Source organism: Herpailurus yagouaroundi, unplaced genomic scaffold (assembly GCF_014898765.1).
Source record: "Herpailurus yagouaroundi ecotype Mexico unplaced genomic scaffold, PumYag 77, whole genome shotgun sequence".
Classification (NCBI taxonomy): Eukaryota; Metazoa; Chordata; class Mammalia; order Carnivora; family Felidae; genus Herpailurus; species Herpailurus yagouaroundi.
In genome coordinates this window covers 13,880,193-13,901,923 of record NW_024412388.1, presented here as the reverse complement: position 1 = coordinate 13,901,923, position 21,731 = coordinate 13,880,193, and the positions used below count along the sequence as shown (strand labels likewise).

General features: G+C 54.6%; 1 protein-coding gene across 9 annotated transcripts in view; it reads left to right on the top strand.

Moving 5' to 3' along the window:
• The window catches only part of UBR4 (ubiquitin protein ligase E3 component n-recognin 4), a 132,503-nt gene extending 112,686 nt beyond the window's left edge, over nucleotides 1–19,817 (top strand). For all 9 annotated transcript variants that reach the window (XM_040462878.1, XM_040462928.1, XM_040462909.1 and 6 more), the window contains 12 exons: nucleotides 405–595; nucleotides 1,018–1,191; nucleotides 1,567–1,666; nucleotides 5,289–5,507; nucleotides 6,404–6,517; nucleotides 7,440–7,582; nucleotides 8,003–8,128; nucleotides 9,653–9,847; nucleotides 12,645–12,869; nucleotides 16,573–16,663; nucleotides 17,353–17,515; nucleotides 19,430–19,817. In XM_040462878.1, coding sequence (XP_040318812.1) covers nucleotides 405–595; nucleotides 1,018–1,191; nucleotides 1,567–1,666; nucleotides 5,289–5,507; nucleotides 6,404–6,517; nucleotides 7,440–7,582; nucleotides 8,003–8,128; nucleotides 9,653–9,847; nucleotides 12,645–12,869; nucleotides 16,573–16,663; nucleotides 17,353–17,515; nucleotides 19,430–19,494 — 1,806 coding nt within the window. In that variant the 3' untranslated portion in view covers nucleotides 19,495–19,817. The remainder of the gene's footprint in view (nucleotides 1–404; nucleotides 596–1,017; nucleotides 1,192–1,566; nucleotides 1,667–5,288; nucleotides 5,508–6,403; nucleotides 6,518–7,439; nucleotides 7,583–8,002; nucleotides 8,129–9,652; nucleotides 9,848–12,644; nucleotides 12,870–16,572; nucleotides 16,664–17,352; nucleotides 17,516–19,429) is intronic.
• The last annotated feature ends 1,914 nt before the right edge of the window (nucleotides 19,818–21,731 follow it).

Below are 21,731 nucleotides of genomic sequence, written 5' to 3'. Positions count from 1 at the left end.
GTTGGCTGCTGGCAGAATCAGGCCGAGAACCCAGGTGTCCCAAGTCCCAGTTCAGCTTCTCTCTGTTGTGCCCTTGCCTTTCCCCATCCCTTTTGGTACTCATGTTTCCCCCATCCCTGTTGGTACTCATGCTTTGGCTAGAGGTGGGACCAAGTGAGCAGCAGGCAGCCTGCGTTCCCTCAGGGGAGGGGAGATTGTGTTAGCGTTTTCGAACACGTGAGACTATTAATAGAGCCGCACAGAAACTTAGAAACTAGTATCAAGTGAAACTCATACCCAGGAAGCGCCAAGACGGCTTTTCTAGTGCTGCTTCTGAGGGAAGTGGGTGACCTCTGGGGTTCAGATGTTGGCTGACCGAAGTCCTGACCCTATTACCGGTCCCTCCGTCCCCCTTCCCGCTGCAGGGCAACCTCCTCCTGACGGGCGACAAGGATCAGCTTGTGATGCTCTTGGACCAGATCAACAGCACCTTTGTTCGCTCCAACCCTAGTGTGCTCCAGGGTCTGCTTCGCATCATCCCATACCTGTCCTTTGGCGAGGTGGAGAAGATGCAGATCTTGGTGGAGCGCTTCAAGCCATACTGCAGCTTTGACAAGTACGTGCTCGCATCTCGGCTACGGGAGGGTCCTCCCAACGCCCAGGCTCGTCCTGTGGCCTAGGGAAGACTCGTCTGAAGTTCTGTTAGGGTCGCGCACGCCTGTCTGGCCTTTAAGGGGTCCATTGTAACTGGGGGCTCAGCGTACTGTTAAGTTGGCTAGGCAGAGACGGTAAAGAGGCTGGCGAGATGGGGTAGGGGTGTGACGGGAGGGAGAGAGTCACGGGTGCAAAAAGCGTGAAGACGCAAGAGAGCGTTGGGAGTGTGCGGCACACGGTGGGAAACGGGGAGTGGCGGGAACCGGATCGGCATCCTCGTGTCGTACTTGACCCCGTACACTGTTGAACGTCGTCAGCTGAGGGAGCACCACGGTACACGTTTGTCGTTCCCTTCACCCCCTGAGGCTCTGCTCTCTCCTGCAGGTATGATGAAGACCACAGTGGCGACGATAAAGTCTTCCTGGACTGCTTCTGCAAGATCGCAGCCGGCATCAAGAGCAGCAGCAACGGGCATCAGCTGAAGGACCTGATTCTCCAGAAGGGAATCACCCAGAGTGCGCTGGACTATATGCAGAAACACATTCCCAGTGCCAAGAAGTAAGAATCGGCTCTGTCAAAGCGACTGCTTTCCTTCCCTCTTCTGGGTCCTTTTCTCCTTCATCGTCGTGGCTTTAAGCTTCACGTATTCCCCCCTTGGCCCTCCTCGGAGTCTCCCTCCTCTTTTGGAAACCCTCAGGGTGACCACTCCGCCACCGCACAGCCCTTCGGGGCTGGGGAACAGGTGGCAGCTTGTTGCTTTCTATTTGGAATAGTGCTTTTTGTCTGGCTGCCCGGCCGAGCTAGGTGATCCTCTGTGATTGTTGATGGCCCCCTTGAAGGGTCACAGGTAAACAAGCCAGAACAGGTCAACAGCTGGTTTCCAGATAGGTTTTGCCCCTCTGGCCTGCTCATCTGCCTTCTTTTCCTTTGCAGTCTGGATGCTGACATCTGGAAAAAGTTCTTATCTCGCCCGGCCCTGCCATTTATCTTGAGGCTTCTTCGGGGGCTGGCTGTGCAGCACCCTGCCACCCAGGTGAGTGAGTGGCCAGCATGCTACTTAATTCTGGGGGCAGGGCGTGTACGGTGCCTTCACCTCTTCTCATCTGCCTTGACTGCCTCGATTAGCCTCAGGGTGTGACTTCTCCTAGCACGGAAGAGCCCCAGAGTATGGGGGACTCGGAGGTTATCTCGTTCAGCTCTGTGTGTGTGGAGAGGCGTAAGGTCTACTTGTGCTCTCCTCATTCGACTCCTTCTTACGTGGGGCTTTATTTTCTCGTGGGTCAGCGGAGCAGCAACCGGGCGGAGGGTGTGGCTGGCCAGAGTTTAAAACAGTTTAATTTCTGGCTTTAGTCGTTTGGGTCTCTGGGGACATTTATAGTACCATCATCGCTGTTTTCTGTCCTGGTTCAGACAGCTAGAAACTTCGTTCTCAGAGAAACCCACCATTCCAGTCTGCTGCTCATCCTTGTTCTGTCCCCCCTGGGCTGGAATATCCGTTACCCCTCACAAATCCTGACTGGCCCAGACAGGTGGCCAGGCTGGAATTTTTCTAAATCAAGCTCTTCATTTTGAGGTAATTGTAGGTTTACATGCAGTTGTTAAATAATACAGAGAAATCCTACATACCCATTTCTCGATGGTAACCTTTTACAAAACCACATAGAGTATCACAATCAGGATATTGACATTGATGGAGTCAGGATCCAGGGGAGGTTTGTCATCACAGGGATCCCTCTTGTTGCCCTTTGGGAGCTCTGTCCACCTTGCCACTAACCACTGGCCACTACTGATCTCTCCGTGGCTGTAGTTTTGTCACTTGCAGAGTGTTCTGTAAATGGCGTCAGACAGCATGTAACCTTTTGGGGTTGGCTTTTTTCACTCCGCATAATCTTCTGGGGGATTCCCAGGTTGTGTGTATTGATAGTCTGTTCCTTTTTATTGCTCGGTGGTGGTCCATGGTGTGTGGGTTCCCCAGGTTGCTTAACCGTTCATCCGTTAAAGAACATCCAGGTTGTTTCCAGTTTGGGGATGTTACAAATAAAACTGCCGTAAACATTCACATGCAGTTGTTTTGTGTGTTAGTAGAACTCTTCATTCCTCTGGGATAAACGCCTAGGCATACACTTGCTGGGTACATAGCTGCATATTTAGTTTCAGTAGAAACTGCTGAGCTGTTTTCTACAGTGCTGCACCCTTTTACATTCCCACCGGCAGTGCCTGAATGATCTTCCTCTGCATCCTCCTCACCACCCGGTGGTGACACTGGCTTTTAGTTGAGCCCCTCTGACAGGTGGACGGTGATAAGCTCCCTGTGATTTCAGTTTGCGCTTCCCTGATGGTTAGTGGTGCTGCGTGTCTTTCCATGTGCTTCGTCTGCGTGGCTTCAGCAGCCTGTCTGCTCGTATCTTTTGCCCATCTTTTAATTGGATGTTTTTAGTGTTGAGTTTTGAGCGTCCTCAAGGGCTGGGTTTTCCCGTGTATAGTGTTCTGCATTGAATGTCATTCCACGCTCTCATCTGGTGATCTGTCCTCATAGCTCGTCCCAAAAATAGAGTAGCTTGGCTACAGGAGAGATTCTTCCCTGTGTCTCACCCCGGTCTCAGTGGTTTCAGACTTTTGTTCAGTTCATTAGAGATGGTCATAATTAGCACATCTTTGTGGAGGTCATTCTTCTTACAAAGGAGTCTTCACGTATATTGGTTTCTCTGTTCCTATAACGTGTGTCTTCTATGTGGGTGAACCCAGGAGTGTGGCTGTGATGCGGCCAAGCTCAGGTCAGGTGGTTTCCAGGCTTCTTTGTAGTTACTAAGTCGAATTACTTTCTTTAGACTAAGGCTTAATCTAGTTAGGAACGTGGCGTTCACACTTGAGGCCATTCTCTTCTTAGCAACACATTTTTTAAGCACCTGTTGTGTACCTGTGCTGTGCTAGACTGAGGTGACATTGGTAACCAAGGCGGTCATAGCCTGTGCTCTGGGAACTCACTATCTGGTGGAAGATAGTCACATTCATGTTGATAGCTGAATAGTGACATAAGTGTAGTGTGAAAGGGGCCAAAGGAAAGAAGATGCTTTTAGAAGAAAGTACGGCACCTGCCGAGGCTTAGAAGCCAAAGGATACTGGAATTGCACAGTGGGGGTGAGGCATGGCGCGAGCTGGTCCCGGTGCAGCATGGGTCCAGGGCGCATTCTCCAAAGAGAGGAGTGTGCGTTTTCTCCTGAGGGCCGTGCCCCCGGCCATGAATTGGCAGGAGAGGAGATGACAGACAGGAGAGACAATTGGCTTTTATCATACTCTAGGTAAGAGGTGATGACAGCTGAGCGGGCGCACCAGGTGGACAGCGGGTGGGTTCAGCAGCCGTCTGGGAGGCAGAGTGAATGGGATTTGGAGGTCAGTTGCCCCTGGCGGGTGAGGAAGCCGGACGAGTCAAGAACTCTGCTGTTTCTGGGTTGGGCGACAGATGAGTGATGGTGTCCTTGAAGGAGGTGAAGAACCCAAGGAGGTTCGAAGTGAGGTGCAGCGGGGGCATTATGTCAGGCTACTGCTGTTGTGCGTCTGCTCGCCCGATTAGAGTGTAACCCTCAGAAGGCCGGGTCTTTGTTCCCCTAGCACGTAAAGCACTGCTTCACACACGGATGCATGCACGCAGGCGCACAGCTCACACCCAGCGTGCGGAGGTCGGGGTACCTGTGCAGCAGTTCAGTAGGCAGCCGCACCGTGGGCTCAACATTCAGGAGCACGAGACGTGAGCTGACCTGTAGCTTTGCTGACGGGCCAGTTTGAAGCGTACCTGCTCTGAGGACAGGTTTATGAGCCCGTGGGTGATCCCGGTTGAGTGCTGAGCTTTCATTTCACGTTGTAGGTCGGTTCTATTGTTTTCCATGTATCGTTAAATCCGTACAGTAGCGGTGGACGTGGATGCACTTGTGCAGGGGGCGGGGGGCTGTGGGTGGCACGGCGCTCCTCCTCGGCTCACCTGGAGGGCTTTGTCGGGTCAGCCCTGCCTGCGTGTTCTGTCCTTCACCCGTGTTGACAGTGCAGTGTTGTGGTGCAGCGAATGCCGGCCTTCTCGAGCACGGGGGCTTCTCGGTCATATCTGTTCTCTAGACAAAGTGTCTTCTCATCCCCACTCCCACTCGGAGTCGCACCTCTCATACCCCTATGTTGAGGGAATCCTGGGCTCCCAGGTGTGGTGGACACGGGGCTTCTGGAGGAAGAACCGAACACAGTCGCTATGAATGTCACGGCCTGCTCTGCCCTGTGGTCACTGAGTCCACTACCCAGGCCTCTGCAGGTGCTGCTTCTCTAGGGCATCTTACCCGAGCCCCTTTCTTTCTCCCAGTGCTGGCCGCTTTACGTCCAATTATCTGTGACGAAGTTTTAATCCTCACCACAACCCTGACATTATCACCACTTTATAGGCCAGGGCACTGGAGCCAAAGAGCATAGTGCCTGGTCAGAGGTCAGCGGCAGGGCCAAGCCCTCCTCCATTTGTCAGAATCTTTTGAAGCATGTGTTCGAAAGGTCTGATCGAAACTGAACAGATGACGTGAGTTTGCGTGCATTCTGCTGAATTTTCTCAATCTATCAGCTCCTGGAGAGCATGCTGATTCACGTAATTGGAAGCATACATTTCTCTGGTCTCCACTTGGTAGGTTCTGATCGGAACGGACTCCATCACCAACCTACATAAACTGGAGCAGGTGTCCAGTGATGAGGGCATTGGGACCCTAGCAGAGAACCTGCTGGAGGCATTGCGGGAACACCCTGATGTAAACAAGAAGATCGATGCTGCCCGCAGGGAGACCCGCGCGGAGAAGAAGCGTATGGCCATGGCAATGAGGCAGAAGGCTCTGGGCACCCTGGGCATGACGGTAAAGCCACGTTCTGGGAGTCCCCACGTTCTTGTCCACACTGTTGGGGAAGAGGCAGCCATGCTTCGGGACAGAGCTGGGCTGGTGAGGAGAAGGAGGGAGCTAGGTGCACCTTCCTGACAACCCCTCAGAGGTGTGACTGACTGTTGTCCCACCGCCCAGATGGGGCTCCGAGGTTAAATGACATAATGAGTTCACGGAAACCATGAGAACGGGGATGATCACTCCTGCTCCCAGGGGATTTACTGCTTGCCAGGCACTGTGCTTAGTTAGGCACCTTGCTTGTAAGGTTTTATTTAAGCCCTTGTGTGACACAGTGAGGCTGATCTTACCATACCCTTTCTCTGGTTGGAGTAACAGAGGCTGAGAAGCACAGGAAATAGGCCAACGCTCATGCTTAATGAGGGGTTGACGAGAGTTTGAACCCACGTCGGTTGGACTTGATGGCCTGTGCTCTCCTTGCCCCGGGTCAGAAGCAGCGTAGTCTTAGGAAAGCCTTCTCCGAACCAGCCAAGCTTGGGTGTCAGCAGTTTTAAAACTCCCACGGGAACCGTGAAGTGAATCCTAACGCGACAGCCCTTGGCAGCTGGGACTTGGGATTGCCAGCACAAAGAAAGGGGGCTTTTTTGGTGGCAAGTGGCAGCTAGCCAGGCTTGCAGCTGGTTAGTCTCCTCTGCTTCAGTGGTTCCTGGAGGAAGAGAGTAGAAGAATCTTTACCCTTTACCCTTTACCCAGTCTTTACCCTCACTGGAAGCCACCTACAGAGGTTTCCTTTCTGTGACTTGTCCTTCCAGTGCCTGTGGAAGGGCAGCCCTGTTCCTGAGTGTCCCCAAGCTAGGTTGGGGGGCGGCGGGTGAAAATCCCCTTCTGACATGTCACTTGGGTTTCCCCTACAGACAAACGAGAAGGGCCAGGTCGTGACCAAGACGGCGCTCCTGAAGCAGATGGAGGAGCTAATTGAGGAGCCGGGTCTCACGTGCTGCATCTGCAGGGAGGGGTACAAGTTCCAGGTATAGCGCTCGCCCTGGGCTGGGTGCGCAGCCTGGCCCCTTGCTCCCGTGGCGTCCTTCTCCCGCCGGCCTTTTTGTTCTTAGATGGGCCGAGGTTGAGGCGTGTCTTGGGGCCAGCTGCCTCTCTAAAGGGAGGAAGGCAGACTGATCTGAACACGAGGCTTCATCATCACTGCCACCCCCCCCCCCCCAGCATCACCACCCGTTGGATTCTTTCTATGTGCCAGTCCTTGTGCCCAGAGCTTTATGTAAACGGGTAATTCTGTTTTTAAACCTACAAAACAAAGCAAAACAAGGGTCACGTGGCAGAGCCAAAACTGTAGCCCATGCTTCTCTGACTCCAGACCTGGGGCTTTTAAAAGCACATCGTGCTGCTTTTAAGCAGGATACCTGGGGAGAAGCTCAGGACCTCTATCCAACTAGATTTACGACGGACAGGAACAGGACAGCATGGGACCTGCTTGTTCCCCTAAAGGCCTACACGGTGTCCTCTTCCCCTCCAGCTCGAGTGTCCTGCTGAGCGTCCACGCCACAAGCCTCGTAGGTCCTGCTGTGGCACAGGCTGCTGGGAACTGCTTGATACGTTTTATAAAGCAGGGGACTTAGCAGGAAGGCACTTTATTCTTCCTTTTGAGATAAATGAAGCAAAAAGGGAAGGATGCCAGTTTAGGCTTCTGTGTTAGCCTTTCCGTCTGCACGGCATCTGCTTTATTTTGGTCGTTCCCCACATTTCTCATCTCACTGGGACTGTGCCCAGCCGAGTGCTTAGCCGAGAGACCAAGGTGCTGACCATCCCCCCTCCTTGAGTGCATTCCTTCCTGGGAGGGGAGGTCCTCAACTCCCCTCTCTTCGGCTTCGCCTCCTCCCGGAGCCTGCCTTGGACTTCGCCTCACCGCTCCTCCTTTTCATGGTGTCTTTGCAGCCCACAAAAGTCCTGGGCATCTATACCTTCACCAAGCGGGTAGCCTTGGAAGAGATGGAGAATAAGCCCCGGAAACAGCAGGGCTACAGCACCGTGTCCCACTTCAACATCGTGCACTACGACTGCCACCTGGCTGCCGTCAGGTAGGCCCTAGCTCCTGCAGAGTGGCTCCTCAGCCAGGCCTGTGTCCCTTCAGAGCAGTGGACACCTTGCCCAAGACCCTGTGCCGGGAGCGGGGAGGGTGCCGACCCTGAAGTTTTCATCTCCGGGGATTAGGGTGTCTGACGTCAAACCACACAGGCCAAGAGCCATTTGTGCCGTGTAATTAAGAAATCCATTTGGCGTTTGGCCTAAGGCTGGAGAAAGCAACCTTGCTTCCCGGAAGCAGCGAAGCTGGCATTTACCATATTGTGATACAAAGGGCTAATTCTCTCTGGAGTCAGGTGCATGGGCTAACTTCTTTCCCTAGTGTTAGCAAACTCTGCTCCGCCCCCACGTGCCCAGGTGCCTGGTTGCCAAATCAGTTCCAGTGGTCACTTGTCCCTGCTCTTCTCCCAATCCAGGCTGGCTCGTGGCCGGGAAGAGTGGGAAAGCGCAGCCCTTCAGAACGCCAACACTAAGTGCAACGGTCTCCTTCCTGTCTGGGGGCCCCACGTCCCTGAATCAGCTTTTGCCACCTGCTTGGCAAGGTGAGTGTTGAGCAGTGTGAATGGTACGGAAGACAGGGTTCCCAGGAGATGGGGGAAAATTAGTGATCAGCTTGGCCCGAAGGCCTGTGACTGTCGTTGAGAACCCTGGTCCCTTCCTTTGAGTGCTGCCAGGGAAGCTATCTGGAACAGGGAGGAACTCGGCTGCAAGAAACCGGCACCCTCAGCATCTGGTGCACCACATGGAATTTCTAGTTAGTTGCTACCTCTTCTCCCTTGTTGATCTCAGGGCATAAGACACACCACCCTGACTTTGTCCTTAAAGCCAAAATTTTCCCTATTTGTCTTCTGCAGTGTGTGCCTCTGAGATTTAAATAATGAAAATAGCTCAGTCCAGGGGGATTATCGGGCTCCTTTCAAGCCTCCCTTGTCCTAAAATCCAGACTAGAGTCACTAAGGCTTTGAGGAGGTCCTCGCTCTTGCTGCTGCTTGGTGGAGTGATGCCCCACCCCGAGTCCTATTGTAAAGCTAGGGGATGGAAAGGTACCTGGCAGTAATCAGGATGGGCAGCATATTAAAATGCCTACCACGTGCTCTTACACACATTCTCTGGTTGAGGAATTTGAGGCAGAGAGGTTGAGTAAATACCTGAGGTCACATAGAGCCCAGGCTGATGGTAGCACGTATTGACATAGAAAAATATCTTTCAGGGGCACCTGGGTGGCTCAGTAGGTTGAGCATCCGACTCTTGATTGCAGCTCAGGTCATCATCTCATGGTTCATGGTTCATGGGATTGAGCCCTGCATTGGGCTCCATGCTTACAGCATGGAGCCTGCTTGGGATTCTCTCTCCATCTCCCTCTGCCCCTCCTGCACTTGCATACGCGTGCAAGCTCTCTCTGAAATACACGTTTCTTAAAATAGAAAAATACGGGGTGCCTGGGTGGCTCAGTTGGTTAAGCGTACGACTTCAGCTCAGGTCGTGATCTCACAGTTCGTGGGTTCGAGCCCTGCATTGGGCTCTATGCTGACAGCTCAGAGCCTGGAGTCTGCTTCGGATGCCATGTTTCCCTCTCTCTCTCCTCCTATCCTGCTCATGCGCTCTCTCTCTCTCTCTCTCTCTCTCTCTCTCTCTCTCTCAAAAGTAAACATTAAAAAAATATAGAAAAATACTTTTCATTTGGAAGTTAAAGAAAAAATTCTTATGAATAGATCACCTTGTAAGAATGAATACTTTCCACGTTTCTTCTTCTAAAGTGTGCTAGGTTTGGCTGTGATACGTTCTGTGACATTTGTCTCTCAGGAAATAGGGCCCCCAGAACTAGCGAGGTCTTCTCAAAGCTTGGAGGGCATCACATTCAGTCATAGCAGAAAAGGAGTTGTCATCTGCTCCGGTCTTCCTACGGGCCACAGTTCATGTCCTCAGCCGTCCCCTTCGTTCCTCTATCTGCTTATGTGACCTTTGCAGCCATCGGGCCGGGCTGTGCTGAGGGGGCTCTCCCTTCCAAACTGGGCTTTCCCCGGGGAGCTCGCTTTGCTCACAGCGTTCATTCTGCCTCCCCGCAGGCACAACACTTACCTCCAGGAGTGTACGGGCCAGCGGGAGCCCACGTACCAGCTCAACATCCATGACATGAAGCTGCTCTTCCTGCGCTTTGCCATGGAGCAGTCGTTCAGCGCGGACACCGGCGGGGGCGGCCGGGAGAGCAACATCCACCTGATCCCCTACATCGTCCACACTGTGCTTTACGTCCTGAACACGTCAGTATCTCGCTCCCCAGTGGGCGTCTGGCCGGCCCGCCCCGTGCCCCTCTGCCCAGCAAGGTGTCAACTTTTCTCTGTCTGCCCGAGTTAGTTCCAGGGCAGATGGCTGGCCTCAGGTAGCCTTTACCGAAGCACGCGTGTTCTGCGGCGCTCCGGAGTCACACAGAATAAGGTGACTTCCTTTCCAGAACGGTTCCGTCTCCCCCGCGTGGGCAGTTGAAGGCTATGTCCTTGGACTGACGCTCCGCCCAGAGGGGAACCAGGAACTGGGAGAGGCCAGCCCACCAGAGAACCTCCTTAGCTTCTACTACGATGTTGCCTCCACTACCCATAAGACTCGGTGCTCTTGGGTGGGGAGGCCAGGGATCAGAACCGCACATAGTCACTGTCAAGGGGACACAGGGCGTTACAGGGGAAGGTGTCATAACTGGGGGCTGCAGCAGAACCAAACACCGTTTTCATAAATGGAAGACTGGACTTGGATCCTGGTTTCTCCCCCGGTGAGCAGTGCTTCTGGCACATTGAGGGTAGGAAGTGTCGAAGATTGGAAAAGTTGGCTGATAACCAGGAGGAGAGTGCGTTTGTATTTTTATCTGTGTGTACATCACGGAGCAGTTAGACCGATAGCTAAAAGTGTAATTTTAAAGAAGCAGTTAGGGTAGCAAATAGCATTCGTTCATACCAGCCCAGATGTTAAAAGCCAGTTAGAAGGTTTAGTAAACTTTGGCTCCTGGTTTGAACAGTTTTGTGCTTTTAGGCCCTGTTTTCCAACAAGAGTCTCCTACCTGCTTCGGGCAGGGAACTGGCCAGCTGTTGAAAGACTGGGTACGGTCCGCCTAAGGCAGCTGCAGTCTGGGTTAGGCAACAGGACAGTCTGTCTCTTGTCCTTTCTGGCCTTCTGTCTTCACCAATGTTGTTTTCTCCTTCCCTCCCATTTCCCGGTGAGATAGAAGGCTGAGGTCCAGAGCGCAGGCCTCATCGTTAACAAGATGCACGGGCAGGTCTCTGTCAGGGCGTGACATCCTCTGCTAAACTGCTGAGACTCTCAGACACCCACATCATCGACGGCACAGATGTTCTCACTCTCCAGATCTCTGCAGGCCCCAGCAGTGCTAACTGCCGGTGTTTGTTCGGCCTTTGACAGAGCCGTTGGCTCTGCGGAGACCTGTCTCTTGGCAGCTGTGCGGCAGAGCGGACTGCCCCGCTCTCCGGCGGGGTGCGGGGTGCGCGGCGCCCAGAGAGGCAGCGTGACTCGCCTGGCTGAAGAGCCAGTGACCACAGGTGTCCTGCGTTTCTCAGGGGCCACGTACTGGTAACTCAGGCTCGACCCCCTTGATCGGGGAGGGTGTTGGCTGTGTCATGGATGTGTCTTGGTCAGTTAGAGCCTCACGTGGAAGCTTCACGCACAGGCGCTGTTGCGCAGCCATAGACTGCTCCCCCAGCTGGTCGCTTCACCTTGGCATGAGCCTGGTCACGTTTGTGTATACAGGCAAGTAGGTCATGCTGTGAGCCAGAGCAGAGTGGGGCAGGTCCTACGGTGGCAGAAAGCTTCTGACTCCCAGTTCTGGAAAGTCCAGTCGGGTACATCCATCTGTGCCATCCTTGTCCATTCTCAGCAGAAGGAAGCAAGGTGTCCTTGCACACGGCCCCCTTCTGCTTTCCCACAGTCCGGCATTTGCCGGTGCCGTCTGTAGGCCTGCTGGCTTGGACTGTCACGGCTTTTGGGGTTGTGTTTTGTTCTCCTCTGCACCCCCTCCCACCCCCCCCCCCCCAACTTGGGATAAAGACAGGGCGGTAGGTGCTCTTGGCATGAGAGCACCACCCAGGTGATAGGGTCAGGGATATGCGGTCAGGAAGGCCTCCATTGGGGTCTCTGTGCCGCCCCAGTACCGCTCACCGAAGCTCTGTGGTGCTGGGCAAGGGCCTTTGCGTGGATCAAGAACGTGGGGGGCCAGCTTGGTAGCCAGACTGCCAGGGTTCAAAGCCTCATTCTTCCACTCCCCAGCATGCGATTGTGGGCAAGGTAGCTGTCTTCTCTGTTGTGTCCTCTTCTGTGAAATAGGTGTAGATCCGGTACCTGTGTCCTAGGGCTGTTGTCAGGATTAGGTGAGATGATCCATTCGGGCTCCCAGAACAGTGCCTGGTAGTAAAGTTCAGGACCATGTGCCCACGGTTTAGGCAGGAGAGAGAACAGGAAGCAGTGCTTACTCAGAGGCAGCTGTTCGAATGAAGGAGGAACACAGACATGTAAGGAAACCATGAGATACGGAGGGTGCAACACGGGAGCCAATGCAAACAGCCTAGCTCTGGGGACTACGTGGGGCAAGCGAGAACACGGGCTGGGTTGCAGAGTCAGGTTCTGAACACACATTGGCTCCCTCACTTACAGACTCACTGGCTTAGGGAAGGTCACTTCGCTTCTCTAGGCTTCAGTTACTGTGGTAAGGAGGTGCTAGCTGTCACCTTCCAGAGTCGTTCGGTCACTTTGTTGGTGGAGTGTTTGTGACCTTGTCCGCCATATGCAGGGGGCTCTAGAGCCAGTAGGTGTTTGGAATCGTGTCAGAGCTGAGCTAGGAGTTGATGAGGGCAGGGAAAGTGCCACCAAGTAGGGCTTAGAAGGGAAGAAGCAGTCCTTGGGGAGGGGGTAGGAGGGCTACTTAAGAGTGGGTGGCCATGTTTCGTGATCCAAGCGTTCAAAAGCTTAAAAGAAGACGAGATGTTGACCAAACCTCCTCTCCTCTTACCACTGGTACCCTGCTTCTGCCCTGGTTTCATCGTGTCCCTTTTGTTCCAGAACCCGAGCAACTTCCCGAGAGGAGAAGAACCTCCAGGGCTTTCTGGAGCAGCCCAAGGAAAAGTGGGTGGAGAGTGCCTTTGAAGTGGACGGGCCCCACTATTTCACGGTCCTGGCCCTCCACATCCTGCCCCCCGAGAAGTGGAGAGCCACACGCGTGGAAATCCTGCGGAGGCTGCTGGTGACCTCTCAGGCCCGGGCAGTGGCTCCAGGGGGAGCCACCAGGTCAGTCTCTGCCTCAGGAAGTCCCGTCTTCTGGGCTGCCTGGTGCCTGGATTACATATTTCCCATTGTGTGTAAAAGCTGCTTTGCAGCTTGTGTGGTAAGTGAGGGCCTGCTCGTTTGACTCGGTCATTGACCCTGTCCCTTGTGGTGCCAAGAGTCTAGGCCCGATGGCCAGCAGGTGCCTTGGCCACCTGTGGGTCTCGTGTTCAGCCTCTGGAAAGGTGGAGTGAGGCTTGGGTCTGTGGAAGATTTCAGAGAAGCAGCCAGCCAGGCGCAGGGTGAGACTACTGGTGATGAGGATGAGGGCCAGCAGGGAGCTAGGGCAGGTGACTGGGTTTTCCCAGTCTTGCTGGCCTGGCCATAAACTGGGAAAGCTTCCGCATGGCTGCACTGGGGATTTTCTTTTCTGACCATGAAAAGCTCATTATCTCTCTCCCTGGTCACATTCCTGTGCTGTCTGCCCCACGTTCCACGAGCCTTTCTTCTGTTTCTCCTGTTTGTGTGGACACGTCCCAAAGAAGGAACGATCTTTCAAGGAAGGAAGCGTCTTTGTTCTCATGACCTTGTGCTGTGATTTGGGTCAGATGGGCAGCATCTTGAGAAAAACAGCTGTAAACAACAAGAAGCCCTTTGAGATGACCACAGTGTTGCCACACGTTGCGTGGACTCCACGGGACTCCTCTCTCGGCTCATGGTGGCCCGTGTGCTGTGTCTGCCTCCCCTGGGCTTGAGAAGTGTCAGCTTGCTTCTGGCACTCCAGGGAAATCTTCACTTCTGGAAGATCTGTTCTTGTCTGTCTGCCCTTGCTAGGATCCGAGGGAACATTTCCACATTTACAGGCTTTCAAGCCCCTGATAATGACAGACCAAGTGGGCACAGCCATGTGCCTGGATCGGCACCTGGTACCTGTTACCCCCACCAGCTCTGCTTTATCCGCGTTGCCAATCAAAGGCCCCTCCACCCTCAGAGAGACTAGGTCAGAGCTCTGCTATTGAGTCCTGCCAGTACTAGCTGCTCTGTGTAGAGTAGGAGGGGGTGAGTCTCGTTCAAGTTCCCACCTAACCCATGCCCCCTTTCAGACGTATCACTGTCCTGCGTTTCCCAGAGTCCAGAGCATTCATGCTGAGCTAGCCGCTAGAAATCAGAAGTTCGATCTGGAAGGTAGCCGGTTGTTCGTAAGCCAGGCTCAGCCTGTCCCTGTGAGGGCGGCTGTCTGCTGGGCACTGGCCCTCGGTGGCAGCTGTGAGATTTGAATCCACAGGAGCCGTTTTGCTTTCAGTTAGGAGACCAGAACTCTCTGCTGTCCCGGGCAGTGGGGGAAAAGCCCATCCGTTCACAGCTCACTTGGGAAATCCAGCGTGAGCTGCCCTCACGGCTTGCCATTTTCTCTGTGGCAGTTTGCTCACCTTTATTAATTAGCCTTAAGTAATTAAGTTGGGCAGGCCGCTCGATTCCTGCTTACCAAAGCACAGCAGCCACCGAGTCTGGCGTGGGGTGGAGGCCTGAGTTGGAGCCCCTGAAACAGGCTGGGGGAGGTGCCGGGCATGCGCCCCGTATTGGGACACTCTCTGGGGACAGACCGTGCCGGAGGGACACTCAGAGGGCGTCGTTCTGGTGGTTGGGCGGTGTCCCTGGCAGCAGCAGGCTTTGTCCTGAGTCTGTGATGGGGCGGGAGGCAGTAGCCGATGCAAAAATCTGGGAATTTGCACCGAGAGAAGCTGACCTCTTGTGCATGTTTTACATTCAGGAAGAAGGGTTCCTCTGCCAGGAACTTGTAAGTCGTTAGGCCTGGGACTTAGGCTTCCGTCCGAGCCCTGTCTGGTGTCCTGTGGGCAGCAGGCAGAGTCACAGACGAGTGGGTGTCGCCCTTGCCCCCAGGTGGGCCTGGCGGCAGACCTCACTGTGGGCTGCCGAGTCCGCACGCAGGGCAGGTGGGAGACAGCGGGTGCCCTGGAGGATATGGGGGTGCAGGGAGGGAACGGGAAGAACATTGTAGCAAACAGAATTGTCTGACTTCATTTTGTTAATGAATTTACCTTTGTTGGGTGTACGTGTGGATGCCATCCCGGGCCCCACAGTTCCTTCTCTCTCTCTTTTTTTAACGTATATTCATTTTGGAGAGACAGAACATGAGAGTGGGGAAGGGGCAGAGAGAGGGAGACACAGAATCCAAAGCAGGCTCCAGGCTCTGAGCTGTCAGTACAGAGCCCGGCGCGGGGCTCGAACTCACGAACTGCCAGATTATGACCTGAGCCGAAGTCAGTTGCTCAGCTGACTGAGCCCCCCAAGCCCCCCTCACCCCCTGCCCTGCCACACAGTTCCTTCTCTTAAGGCCCATATGGGATGGTCTCACTTTATGATTCTTACCTACACACAGACATTTTATTTATTTATTAAAAAAAATTTTTTTTTAATAAATGTTTTTATTTATTTTTGAGACAGAGAGAGAGACAGAGCATGAGCAGGGGAGTGGCAGAGAGAGAGGGAGACACAGAATCCGAAGCAGCCTCCAGGCTCTGAGCTGTCAGCACAGAGCCCAATGCGGGGCTTGAACTCACGGACCGTGAGATCATGACCTGAGCCGAAGTCGGACGCTTAACCGACTGAGCCCCCCAAGCCCCCCTCACCCCCCGCCCCACCACACAGTTCCTTGTCTTAAGGCCCATATGGGACGGTCTCACTTTATGATTCTTACCTACACACAGACACTTTAATACTCAATTTTAGTTCCCTTAGTTACGGACTTTGTTCTACTGTGTTTTAAGACAGAATTTCTGTGACAAGGGTTCATCTAGCTTTTATTTACTGCAGATGTGAAGGCAGTTTGCAAACAAAACGTCTTGTAGATCTCGGACGGTAGAAGCTGAATCCTGTAGCAGAGGGGTGTCTGCCCTCTCTGCGTTTCATAGTGGCTTTACCACTGTGATCTAGTGTCCTCGCTCCTCAAGCCAGGAGTGCCTGCTGAGAGGGCAGAGGATGGTGTCCCAGACCGCCCCCGCTATTCCAGGAGCCTGCTGGCCTTGAATCCTGTGCTGAATCCTTAGGTTGGGTAGAGCTGGTCCTGGGCAGAGACCGGGACTGTGGCGGTGGCTCTGGGGCAGCCCAGGGTTTAGGAGGTGGTGGTCGCATCTTCCATCCTGGATGTTACTGTTGCCAGTTTTCCACCAGCTCGCCGTTTTGTTTTTTGGGGGGTTTTTTTTGTTTTTTTTAACACAGCCCGTGGTTAACAAATCCCTGTGTTTGGCTGGTTTAGTCTGCTGACTGTATTTGTGGAAATGGCTCCCAGCGGGAATGTCAAGGCTGAGGTAGAGCCCTGTTTCCCCTTCACGTATGAGGTCCGGGCAAGTCCGAGAGCTCGTGTGGGGCTCAACAGAGCAGGGATGCGCGGGCCTCCCTGGCATCTCTTCATGGCAGTGGCCTCTGGTTGCCACGTTGCACGTGGCGTTCCCCCTATTCTGATTCACCCTGATCCGGAAGAGAGTCAGTCCTAAGGATGAGTATTTCATGGATTATTTTATAGTAAGTAAACCCCTGGGTCCAGGCTTCAGAAGTTCTTGCCCACAGCTGCTTTTTCCCGAGAAGATAGGCAAGTAGCTGACGTGGAGAGGTGCGTAGATTCCTGGATCCTTGACTTGCTCTGCTCCATCCTGGCGTGTATCCCTCCAGCGTCTTCACGGACATGCGATTTGATTTTCTTTTCCAGGCTGACCGACAAGGCAGTGAAGGACTACGCTGCTTATCGCTCTTCCCTTCTCTTTTGGGCCCTCGTCGATCTCATTTACAACATGTTTAAGGTAGGGAAGCCGTCGGAAGCTCGACTGCCTTCTGCAAGAGTTTGAAATTTTTGTGCTGCTGGCTCTGACCCCACGCAGCAGCGGGGCGGCTGCTCCCCCTCTGGCCTCTGCTGGGAAGCGAGCTGCCTCCCCTGCGGAAGGATTTCCACCGTCGCTTAGACCCTTTCACCTGCGACGTCCGTTTGTAGCCCAGGCCGCTCCTGTCACCTGGTCTCAGGCCTGCTGCAAACTCACTTCCCCAGGCAGATCTTCCCTCCTGAGTCACCCTCTGTTTGCCCTTGGTCCCTCCGTTTGGGTAAAGTCCTTTGCCTTGTGTGAGTGTGACCTACTCCAGCCTAGCTTCCAGTAGGGACACTGCTCTCTGCCTTGAGAGAGTCAGAGGGTTTGGGGATGGTTCCTTGTACAATCTGAATGAAGCATGGTGAGATCCCCTTTTCCTGGGGAAATGCAGATGTGACACCTGCAGGGAGGAGTAGCGGTCTCGACTTGTAGCCTGTAAGTGACACGGTGCATAATAAAGGGGCTGCAGGAGGAATGACACGAGACTTTGTTGTTCCTGGAACCGAAACATGTCCTCCAGGGGAACTTGGATGTAAACGGGAGGGCTGCTTTTTGGCATCGAGAAGGCCTGACTGACTCGAGGCATTAAGTAATCTACCCCCGGGCCTGTCTCCTGTCGGTTCTTGTAGAAGGTGCCTACCAGCAACACGGAGGGAGGCTGGTCCTGCTCTCTAGCGGAATACATCCGCCACAACGACATGCCCATCTACGAAGCTGCTGACAAAGCCCTGAAGACCTTCCAGGAGGAGTTCATGCCAGTGGAGACCTTCTCGGAGTTCCTCGATGCGGCTGGTCAGTGTCAGGATTTTCTCTCTCAAAAATCTCCTACAGCAAAACCCATGTCTGTCTGAGAGGGGCCGGTCTTAGCTTCCATCTTCATGGCAGAAGGAACACAAGCAAGAACCAGCCTGTCGGTCACTGCCAAACGGTCTGGGAGAGATAAGTAAACACCAGGCCACTGGGAGCAGGAACAGCAGCTGGGACTTGTGGGGACTTAACTGCATCCCACACCCTGTGCTGCTCAGTGGATACACGTGTTCGGGGTGGAACTGTGGTTACCCCCACTTCATAGGTGGGGTAACTAAGGCTGTGAAGACTAGAGGAGTTTCCAGTGGGGCATACCTGGAAAATTGGTAGAGCCTCTAAAAAAAAAAAAAAAAAAAAAAAAAAAGAACCTGAAAAACATGGGGCACCCGGTGGCTCATTCAGTTGGTTAAGCGTCCAACTCTTGATCTCAGCTCAGGGCCTGATCCTGAGATCGAGACCTGATGTGTCAAGAAAACGTTCTCCCCAGATCCCACCATCAGGAGAAAGTCTCCACTGGTATTTTTTTTCTCTGTCTTCACCCTCTGGGAGCTCCACTCTCAGGGGTCTCTAGCGACGCTCACACCCGGGGCTTCCGGTTTGACTGTGCTTTGCGGTGGCCTCGGCAGAAGCCGAGCACCGTCATGGACCTTTGTTGGCCCAGTGCTACCCCCGCTATCTGGTGGTCACACGTTGACATCACTGAGCTGAGCGTTTTTGTTAACTTGCAGCCTCGACGTTGTCCCTGAGCCACAGGCCTTCCCAGGAGCCATTCCCGCCCGAGAGCTGGTGGCCCGTGTATTTGTGTCCTCGGTGCTGTGCTCTGGGGAGTGTGTGAGCAGAGGCTGTTGGTGGGGATGGAGGGTCTGAGCACGAGAGGAGGGGGTGGCAGGGGAAGGACGGTGTTCACCTCGGTTCGTGGCGTCCCAGCCATCCTGCAGCTTGCAGCTTCGTCGCCAGCCTGAAGCAGGGGAGAGCGGGACCTGCTGGGCAGGAAGCCTCTGTAGCCTCATGCCGGGATCGGGTTTTTACGGCATGATTTTATTACTTCATTTAGACTGGCAGAAAATTTCAGAATACCAGACACACCCTGCTCAGATGCAAGGGCAAAACCACCTTCCAAAACCAACAAGGGTCGATTGGTACCAGCCTTTCCCCCGTTAGCACGGATGCTGGGGAGAGGACTTGGGAGTGAATGTCGCCAGGACTCGGGCTTAACAGCTTGGCGGCTGTTAACTTTGAGCGCCCTGCTTGGGGGCCACAGAGCCCCTTCTGTGCACTCGCACATTCACACGTGGCCTTATTTAATCCCTACAGTGACCCAGGTAGGACTTGTTACTGTCCCCGTTTGATGGTTGCAGAAATGGAGCTCCCGAGCTTTGGCAGCTCGCTCGAGACCCTGGGACTAGTGGTTGGAACAAAGCCCAGCTGAGCCCAGGGCCCTGGTACTGTGCTCTGTTCCTCGTGGCCCTTGGGGGCACTGGTGTTAGCTTTTCCTTGGCCCCGGCCCCTTCGAGAGTATGCTTCGTGCTGTGGACTCTCTCCCTCCAGAAGGCCCTTCTGCTTTGCACGGAGTTTCAGCAGACGAGAGGCTCCCCTGCGGTGGTTCGTGGACCTGGGTTAGAACCTCTGCCCTGGGGGTCGTAGGGTTGGTCTCTGCCACTTTAATGCCTTGGAACACACAGTGGCGCCTGGTTGCAGAACGTGACCAATTCCTCTTCCAGAACGAGAGTGCTTGCTCAGTGACTGCCTCCCCGTCATCGCCAGTGTGCCTGGGAGCAGCATGTCGGAGCTTGTCGGGGTACATGGTGTTCTCTGCGTGGATGCGGCAGCCGTGACTCAGTGGGCTGGGGGCTGTGCGTGCCTGCGCCTAACCCATCCCTGCGTGCCCCTGTTTTCCAGGTCTGTTATCAGAAATCACTGATCCTGAGAGCTTCCTAAAGGACCTGTTGAACTCCATCCCCTGAACATCACACAGAAACTGCAGTTAGCAGAGACTGAAGCGAGCTTGCCTTCCATCCTCCGTGTTCTTCCCTCGTGTGCATCGATCCCCTCCCCCACGGGACGCGCGGCACCACTCCTCCCCCCCCATGTCTTGGAGTGGCTTGGGGTTTTTAGGCTTCCTGTTCTGTCTTGTGTGTGTGGTGCACTAGCTATGAAGTTGTCTGTAACCCAAGCCGTGGAAGGGCCTGTGCGTACCTAGGCGCCACGCGCTGTCCTGGCCGACTCTGCACTCGCGTGTGCACATCTTGGCAAATAAACGAGTGACTGAGCACACACTGAAACAGAAGGTGTTGCCTGCTGCTTAAACCCACCCCGAGTGTCCCGGGCCAGACGCTGTCCTTGGCCGTGTGGCTCTTTCTGGCATGAGTGCAGGAAGACGGACGAATCCGCGTCGCCGTTCTTGTCAGTACCTAATGGAGCCCGTCCGCCTGGCCCGTGAACTGGGGCAGCACCTTTGAGTCTGAGCTTCCTGAAAGCAGACCCCTCGGCCTCCCTTAGTTTTTCGGCCTTACAAGCTGGAACCCAAAGACCGTGGAGCCAGTGACTGCAGACCTCGGCTGCAGGTGGGCTCAGTGGAGCAAGGGTGCTTGACGATCAGGCTAGCTGCGCGTCAGCGACCCCGTGGCGACTTCGCTTCAGGGTCGCTGTGTTAGGAGAGGGCCCGGGGCAGGCCTAGAGCCAGAGTAACGAGCAGCTTCCCTTTGCTGACCTTCCCTCTGCCGGTGTGAGTGTGTGTGTATGTGCGTGTGTTTCTAGTCTTCCCAGCAGCCCTGCAGGAGAGGGCCTGTGAACGGGCATCATTTGCCCAGGGCTGCCCCACCGGTAGCCACCGGAGCTGTGAGTCTGTGCCCCTGAAGCGCTGTCCTGCCCCGCGGTGGCAGCTGCCTTGAGGGCGTGAGACCCGCTTTCCCACGTTCGTGGGCAGTGGCCCCATTGCTGGCGAGGCAGCACGACTCGCAGGGGCCTCTCCCCAGACCCGGGCAGGGCTGCGCCAGACGTGGCCTCATGGGGAGGAAGAGCTGCCATCTCCTTTGGTCGCCTGTGGGCTCTTTTGCCGACTGCTGCTCTGAAGACTGCCACCTCTGTCTCGATGCCCAGCTTATGTGGCTCGTTCCACAGGCCAGACCATTCGGGACAGGAGGTCCCCTCGGGCCCCTTTAGAAGACTTCCACATCCCTCCCTCAGAGTCTGACCGGGCGGCCACAGGCAGGCGGGAGTGTCCTGCTTGGGACTTCGCCAGAGAGACAGAGGCGATTTGTTGCAAGAGCACGGCTGGAGGCCCTGGCAGGCGAGAGTGTGTGTGTGTCTGGGTGCACGAGTGCACGTCGGTGTTGGTGCTGGGCAAGGGGCATTCTGGGGGGCTGATGGGCGTGTCAGGCTCTCTTCAGATCCCAGCCCTGCCGCCTTTCATGTCTCTGCAACCTCACCTGTAAAATGGGCATATCAGCAACCGCGGGCCAGGGCGTTACCAGGTATACGTGGGCAGGTCTGTCTGCCACGTGGGAAGGGAATGGCTGCTCCTGTTAACAAACTCGTTTTCAGTGTCCGTGATTTTGCCTTTCTCTTTAGCAAAACTTCACGTCTCAGCTGAGTTCCAAGTGTGTCTAGTGAAGGAGGATGAAGCACCTTGGACTCAGGGACACATGCTTCTCACGCTGACCGCAGCAAGGTCATGCCCTCTCAGACCCCTCGTCTCCCACGTGCCAGTGGTCTCCCGAGAGGCCATTCTAGGTACACGCTCGTGCACAGAATTGCTATTACGTAACGTCCCAGCAGGGACGGATGGGAACAGCTTCGTCTGGGACGGCCAAGCCAGAAGGGAGAGTGGGGAGGGTGCCAGTGTAAACGGCCGGATTACACCTGCTTACCAGGTGTCGGGCTTGCTGTTTCGGCACCATCATAGGCTGAGCCACGTTTGCAGTGACACCGTAGGGCATCAGGAGTGTTGACAGGGCACTTTCACAAGCTTGTCCGTAGCCTGGTTCCTTCAGCCTACAGAGCTGGGGTCACCAAAGCACATTGCAAGGTGTCGTTTTATTTTCCTCTGCCCTTTTTGTATTTCTTGCAAAGGCCTCGGGGAATTTTGGCCCCAGCCCAAAAGCCTCAGCTTCTCGTTTTCACAGCCACAGCTTTCCTGGTGTCTGCACGGGCTACCTGCCGGTGACTGCCGCAGTCCCAGACAGGCTGCTGGCATGGTGAC